This window comes from Silene latifolia, chromosome 2 (assembly GCF_048544455.1).
Source record: "Silene latifolia isolate original U9 population chromosome 2, ASM4854445v1, whole genome shotgun sequence".
NCBI classification, from domain to species: Eukaryota; Viridiplantae; Streptophyta; class Magnoliopsida; order Caryophyllales; family Caryophyllaceae; genus Silene; species Silene latifolia.
In genome coordinates this window covers 68,688,698-68,696,366 of record NC_133527.1, presented here as the reverse complement: position 1 = coordinate 68,696,366, position 7,669 = coordinate 68,688,698, and the positions used below count along the sequence as shown (strand labels likewise).

The following is a 7,669-nucleotide window of genomic DNA, read 5'->3' as shown; positions in this document are numbered from 1 at the left end:
GTCACCTTTGATTGGCAAACAAAGGAGTTGAACCTGAATTGTGGATTATTCATGATGTTCCACATGATGTTTTTTGTGGGTGAGGATTTTAAATGTGAACTGAATGATGAAAAGAAGAGGAGTGAAGCGACGCTTGTGTTGAGTGATTTAAATAAATTTAGGAGTGAGGTCCTGAGGAAGGTTACAAACCTTAATGTAATCAAAGGGACATTGTTACCTAAATTACTAGCAAAAAGGAAAGCAGCAAGCAAAAAAAAGAGAGGGAAAGGTGGGAAAGGTGGGAAAAAGAATGTTCAAACTCCTGTATCCAAAAAACCAGGTTATTTTTCTTCAACACTGACTTATTTTCATTATATATAATCATTACATATTCAAATAACAAAAATAAATATTTTTGTAGTTGTGGTAGAAGATGGTTCTGCCAGTGTGGTGGGAAGGAGTAGTAGGGGGAAATCAGATGGCCTTGGGAGCACGTACAACTGTGGTGTGGCAGATTCTAAGGTGGAGGTCGTCTCAAGGTTTATGAAGGCTAACAAATCACTGCGTGCAAAGATGTTGACCATGAGGAAACAAGTGCTTGACTACTGCCTATTGGACGACCACAGTTTCCCATTAGAGTATGTTTCTGTGATACTGTTTCTTAAACAGTGTGATATTGTTTTTACAGTAGTGTGATAGTGTTTGCACTATTTTAATTTCGTGGTAGTTTTATTTTTTGTCAGAACTGCTATTTTTTGTCATACTTTTTCTTAAGGGGTGTGATATTGTTTTTAGAGAAGTGTGATATTGTTTGCACTAATTTTTTTTTTTGTCAAAACTGCTATTTTTTGTGATACTGTTTCTTAAGGGGTGTGATATTGTTTTTAGAGAAGTGTGATATTGTTTGCAATGTTTTAATTTGGTTTGTGTTAATGTTTGGAGCAGTGAGGTGGTTGCCCAATTCAGTAATGATCAATATCTTGTCAGAAACGATATATTGTCGTTGCTTCCAAATGAGCACGTTAGTAGCAATGTGATTGAATATTGGTCCCTAATTCTGAACCAGATTGAGCAGACAGAAAAATGTGAAACAGGTTTAATGTTTTTTGGGATTCGACACATGGTAAGCTGTCCATTTAGTTTGATTAAATATAATAACTCTTTAAAACAAAAATAGGACTTTTAACATATATATTCAAAACAGGAAATAAAACCGAAGGAACTGTAGACAGGGAATTGATTAAAAAAAGATGTTCGAAGAATGGGACGAATTCATTAGAAAAAACACAGTTCCCTGTAACCTGGAAGCAGATCTTGTTTTTATTCCAATGATATGGAAAGAACATTATTTCTGTATTTGTATAAATTTGAAAAGCGAAACAGTGGAAGTGCTGGACAACAAAGAGTACGCCGACTGGGAGCAAACACAAATACACAAAGTTGCAGATTTGGTGCTATGATTAATTGATAGTTCTTTAAATTATTTTCGTATATCAACATTGAAATAATGAATTTCAATGTTTGTAAAATGATCACTAATGGTTAAGCTTAATATTGTAGGCGGAGCACATGAGTGACTACTTAGCAAAGAAGAACGTGGAAAGAGCAGATGATATAATAACGTTTGATGTTGTCAACATCAACTTCCCTTGGCAAAAGACAGAGATGAACAATACTGAGTCTGGAAACTTCTTAATGATGCACATGATTCGATATAAGGGTGTAATGTTTGAAGACGACCTGAACCAAAAAGTGTATAGGCCATACTACTGGCTAGAAATAGCAGCAGCATTGCTTTTAGCTGACATAAATGAGAAAAGAACACCTTTGATCGAAAAAGTAAAAGAATTTTCAGATGGGAAGGACGAAATCTGGAAGATATTAAAGCAAACGAGGAAGAACAACAAAAAGATGAAAGGGAAGCAGAAAGAGGAAGTACCAATGGCAGAAGGTCAAACAAAAGAGAACGCTGATGTTATTGTGGAGGAGACAAATAAAGAAGATGTTCCAGAAACAGCAAAGGAGGATTGTACTAAGAAACCGATTATTAACACAGAATATCCAATTCTTCGGCAATCTCCTAGGAAAAGGTAAAAACCAAAGCATTTAAAAGTTTATATACAAAAAGGTAGAAAGTAATTAGTACAAAGGTGTCCAGAAATAATAACTGACTGTTAGTATTGATTTGCTTTCTGATGGGAGCGATTTAGGAAAAGATGGTGAAGATCGTAGGAACGAGCCCGCAATAACATACAAACGTGGCAGGATTAAGACCGTTGCAAATCCTAAGAACCACGGTAGAGGTAGAGGAAGGAATTAGGACTACTATATTTGTTAGAACAAAGTTGTAATTAAACTAAATGGTATGTAATGTTAGTACAAGAAGGAATTTAATGGTAACTTTTTATAATGGTAAAGTAGTGATCGCTATTTTGGATCTCATATAACTCTTGCTAAAGTGTGATATTATTTCACGTTTGGTGTGATATTGTGTAATAATTGATGTGATATTGCTTCTCAATATCACACAGTTTGCTAAACAATACCACACTGGTTACTTAAAAATATTACTATGGATATGGATTTTTAAATCTCACGTTGATATTGTTTTTAGAATGTTGTGATATGGTTGTGTACACAGGTTGATATTGCTTCTCAGTATCACACAGTTTGATAAACAATATCACACAGATTACTAAACAATATCACACTATGAATATGAAATTTTAAATCTTACGTTGATATTGTTTTTAGAATGTTGTGATATTGTTGTGTACACATGTTGATATTGTGTTAGAAAACTGCAAAAGCATATAATGAAGTGCCATATTTTGATTTGATGTTTGTGATATTGTTTAAATATAAACTCGAACTGCTGTATTTTGACAACACACAAAACACAAGATGTGAAATCTTAAAGCAAAAGGCATATATAGTAGTTCTGATGTAGTGATACTGTTTAGAGTAAGATGTGAAATATATAAATATAAGGGTTATTTCATGGGAATAATCTATCCTATGCTCCCTCTTCTCATATTAATCCATCCTCGTGTTTAACTGGGAAAAATCCAATCTTTGAGGTCATTTAACTTCTATTGAACTGATCACATAATTTACCTGATATCACCCATTTCCAAACAGGTCATTATGTGGGGTCCATTTCTTATTCATATCTTCTGCTTCCTTTTTCATTTCTTGTTCTGCCTTCTCCATTTCTTTCCCTTCTTTCTTTTATTTTGTTCTTTAATTCTCCCCATTTTCACCTTATTTATTTCCTTAATTTATTCCTCTCATTAAATTTAACACAAAATTAGACTGAAATGATAACATCACTAATACCAATTACCATCTAAATCTAACATAAAATATCCCAAAAACCCAGATGGGTAATTTAATAAAGAAGTAATGAAAATTAAGTTTTACCACAGTGGTTGTTAAAAGAGTACTAGGAAATCAAAACTTTTCATTCTCTTCAATCATGGGGCATAATCTGGTTCGAGAGAAGAGGAATTAACCCTAATTTGATAAAAAGAGGGAAAATTTGTAGATTTTATGTGGTTTTAAGATGGTCCAATTTGAATAATTTCGGGTTTTATTTGGTTTTTGTTTAATAGATTGTAATAATCAAGCTATGGCGATGGTAATTAGGGACAAAGAAGTTGGCTATTTATTGTTGAAGCTCTTGAAACCGCGTCATCGCTTATCCTTTAAATTTCGAACAAATCCCCTTATAATTTGGGTATTTTGTTTGAAATTTGTGCGTATTTTTGGCGACAATTTGTCTTAATTATGAAATTTTGTAAATTTGGCTCTTTATGTGAAGGTTATACATGTGATTTTGGTTGATTTGAGCTTTGAGTTGTGAAGGAATATAGCTGGGATTTTTGTTTGTAATCTGGTTTGTCTTATGTGATCTTCATCGTTTATCTCCTGCACCATAGATTATTAATTATTAAATCAAACTTTCTAGTTTGGGAGTTACGATTTTTTGTGTTTGGTGATTGATGATGGAGTAAAGGGATGTAGATTGAAGATGATGAAGTTCAGGTTGCCTAATTGGGGGGGGGGGGGGACCGGTTGTTTAGGTTTCCCTTCCATGAGTTCATTGTAAGTTAAACGATGCAATAGGTAGGATTATTCTCAGTTAAACACGGGCATGGATTAATATGAGAAGATGGAGCATAGGATGGATTATTCTCATGAAATAACCCAATAAAGGTGTGATATTATTTCTCAGTATCACAAAATTCAAAAACAAGACAACTGAGACAAATAAAATAATCAAATATTCTCCGAGTACCAGTATTTTCTATATAAAATAAAGTATAATCTATACTTTAATGAAGGTTGTGGTGTATATTCATATACTAGTCATAAAGTATGTCGTCTATTTGCTGCTGCTATAATTCATAAACGCCATCAACAAAAACTTCTTCAACCGATCAACCATCATCAGCATCATCCTCATCTGAACTGCCCTGAAAAATATAAAAAGGTGAAACAATGATATTATTTTATATAAGGAGTGATATTATTTCAAATGAAGTGTGATATTGTTTCTATCACGGAACAATTACAAACAATATCACATTCTGTTATCCTCAAACAGTGATACTGTGTAGTATAAAGTGTGATATTATTTCTAAAATTACCAGAAAAATAGAAAAGAAAGTTGATACAGATACGTTGACACATTCTGTTATCGTCAAATAATATCACATTCTGCTATCGTCAAATAGTGATACTGTTTAGTATAAGATGTGATATTATTTAAAATAACATGTGATATTGTTTCTGACTCGTCACCATAAAGCATATATAAAAAGTTTCATACAGACTTTTCATGGTGAACATACCTTATTGCCAGCATCAGGTACAAAAGCATTAGGACAGTTACGTTTATCATGGTGAGCCATTTGTTTGCAATTGCAGCAAAGCCTTTTAGGCTTCTCCGCTTTAGCTATGCATTGTTGCTTTTTGGAGATCATTCTCTTCCCGCTACCCTTGTTCTTTGCCTGGCGAGGTGGTAGAATCCTCACCTCAGTTGAACTGCACCCAAGAAGCATCTCCAACTCCTGCTCTTTGGTCATTGACTCTGATTGGGGATTGAGTTTCACCCTAAATTGTTTAAGTGTGTCAACAAGATCAGTGATGTCCTTCGTAGACACATTCTTGAGCAGACTGATGGTCGCGTAGAACTCTGACCACAACTTGCACATTTCCATCTTTCTTAAATCAGTGGCATCAAAATCCTCAATTAACTCACCATGTGGACCATAAAAAGGGATCTTGTGTGCATTCTTGGTTCACCGCATAAGAATGTATTTATCTGGCAAAGTGTATACTTGTTTTCCAGAGTAAACCCAGATAATGTGTCTACAAATAATACCCTTCCTGTTGAACAACTTGCAAGAACATTCAGCATCATTGGTTAGAGAATTGTAGACAACTTGGTAGGTCTTCTACGTTCTGGCATCAACAATACCAATTAACTCTATACCGTTTGCAGGTGATGTGAAGCCACCAACACTAAGGGAACAAATAGAAGCAGAAGCTTCTACTTGAAAATATGCAAAAGCAGAATTTGTATAAACCATGGAAGCATGAGCTTCCAACTTAAGAGAAGTTGCTAATTGTGGAAGAGTACAATCATCGTCTCTATCAAGTTGTTTTTGAGTATGGCGTTGTACATCAATGGCGCTTTGAAACCGCATCAAGAATTCAACAAGTGTACCATGTGCATTTTCAAAACGCTTGAAAAAATTATTCTGACTCTCAGAACGTTGAGTTGTTTGTAATAGACAACCCATAGGAACATCACGAAAATAAGCTGTGATCCATTTTCTCCTTTTTCTAAACATGGTTGACAACCTAGAATTACCTTCAAGATTATGCTCATTGACCAACTGACACCACTTTTCTTTAAATTCAAGAGGTTCTAACTCAGCATCCCAAACAATAGCATTCAAACGGCTGACAAAATCAGTCTCTTTGGATATTGCAGGCCCAACCTTATCAGTAAGCTTTTGCATGATATGCCACATGCAATATCTGCGCCTAGCATGTTTGAAGACAGCACGCAAACCCAGCTTTATTCCAGCACACTGATAAGTTATTATACAGTGTGGCTCTCCCTGTCCCATAGCATCAAGGAACTTTTGAAAGACCCACGTGAACGAATCTTCATCCTTATGAAATAGCAAGCCAGAAGCAAAAGTAACTGACCTTTTGTGGTGGTCTACGCCAGTAAAAGGAGTGAAAAGCATACAATACTTATTCGTACTGTAAGTTGGATCGTAAGTGATGTAATCACCAAACAAAGCATAGTTTCTACGAGACTCTGCATCACACCAAAACACATGAACCAAACATTTCCCAGAATCCACCTCATAAGCAAAGTAAAAACCTTCAGTGGTATCACGTTTATTCTCAAAATAGTTAACAAACAGTTGAGCATCCCGGTCTCCTATGAAACATTTGATATCCCTTCCAAAATTCTTAAAATCAACCAGTTGAGCTCCAACATTCTCATAGCCATCTACATATTCCTTGACATTTCTAAATGCCCTTGTTGGGCCTTGATTAACCCTTGAATGATCAATAATTGTCTTTTTATGGTAAAGATGGAGGTGCCTGTGTTTTTTTTGAAACTGTTGATTTCTAAGTGAACAAAGACGGTGATTATGCCACTCACGAAACTGAAAAACAACATAACCATCCCCATTATAGCGAAACTCAATCATAGCACTACAACCAATCCTAGTTAATTTAGTGTTTGATCCGGATGATGTCGTCACTCATCAAATCAAACACATTTATAATACTCAACAAACTACTAGTTAGCGGTAAGTCGAGGTCGATCCATGGGACGGTGTGCTTTGGGTTCTAAGTCTATCTATCTCAATTTATGCTAGTTTCACAATTTGGTTGGGTTTGTAGTTGTGTCTAGACTAATGCAAACAATAAAGTAAAGCAAACAAAAAAAGGAAAGATGTAAACAAATGATTAAAAGTGCTAGGATATCATGGGGTCATGGGGGATTTCATGGTGTTGATCATACAAACATGTTTACAAAGTTGCAAGCAATTAATGTTGTGGAGGAACCGAGTTGGGTTATGTCTTACGGTTCATAGGAAGGGTTGGGTCCCGGAGCCGAATCGATTAGATTGTACAACACCTACAAGTCGACTTACGTTCCTCCTATTCAACTTCTATGCATGGTCTAACAAGACTCGAGTTGGTTTATATCTTACAAGTCAAGTTGAGTAGATAAGAGATGGTAAAAATGCAAGGATTCATAGGCTTAGCATTTCATCAAACATAACATGTGCATAAAGTTGACATCACAACAAGCAAGCAATTTAATCATGTGAACATATTAGATTAAGCATGAATCAATCCCCATGTTTGTTTCCCCTAATTACCCACTAATCCTAGCAAGAGACTACTCACTCATTATCATGGGAAACATGTCATTAATGGTGTCAATCATCACAACAAGTATAAACATGATAATAGAATGAAGAAATGAACAATAAAGATTAAAGAGTAAAGGAATTATACCAAACTTGAGGTGATCCAAATAATAATGCAAAGAATAATAGAAGAACTTGATGATTGATGGAAGGTTGTCAATCTCCCAATAAACCCAATAATCTTCTAATTACCCAATAATAAACTTGAATAATAA

The 7,669-nt window shown here is 34.9% G+C and overlaps 1 protein-coding gene across 1 annotated transcript; it reads right to left on the bottom strand.

Moving 5' to 3' along the window:
- Nucleotides 1-5,441: 5,441 nt before the first annotated feature.
- LOC141640926 (protein FAR1-RELATED SEQUENCE 5-like) lies at nt 5,442-6,722 on the bottom strand. The gene has a single exon (XM_074449604.1). It carries the CDS (start codon nt 6,720-6,722, stop codon nt 5,442-5,444), a length of 1,281 nt encoding a protein of 426 aa, XP_074305705.1.
- Between the last annotated feature and the right edge of the window lie 947 nt (nt 6,723-7,669).

What these genes read in the sequence shown, in the direction of transcription:
- LOC141640926 (XM_074449604.1), bottom strand. Translation starts at nt 6,722, where the DNA reads ATGATTGAGTTTCGCTATAATGGGGATGGTTATGTTGTTTTTCAGTTT.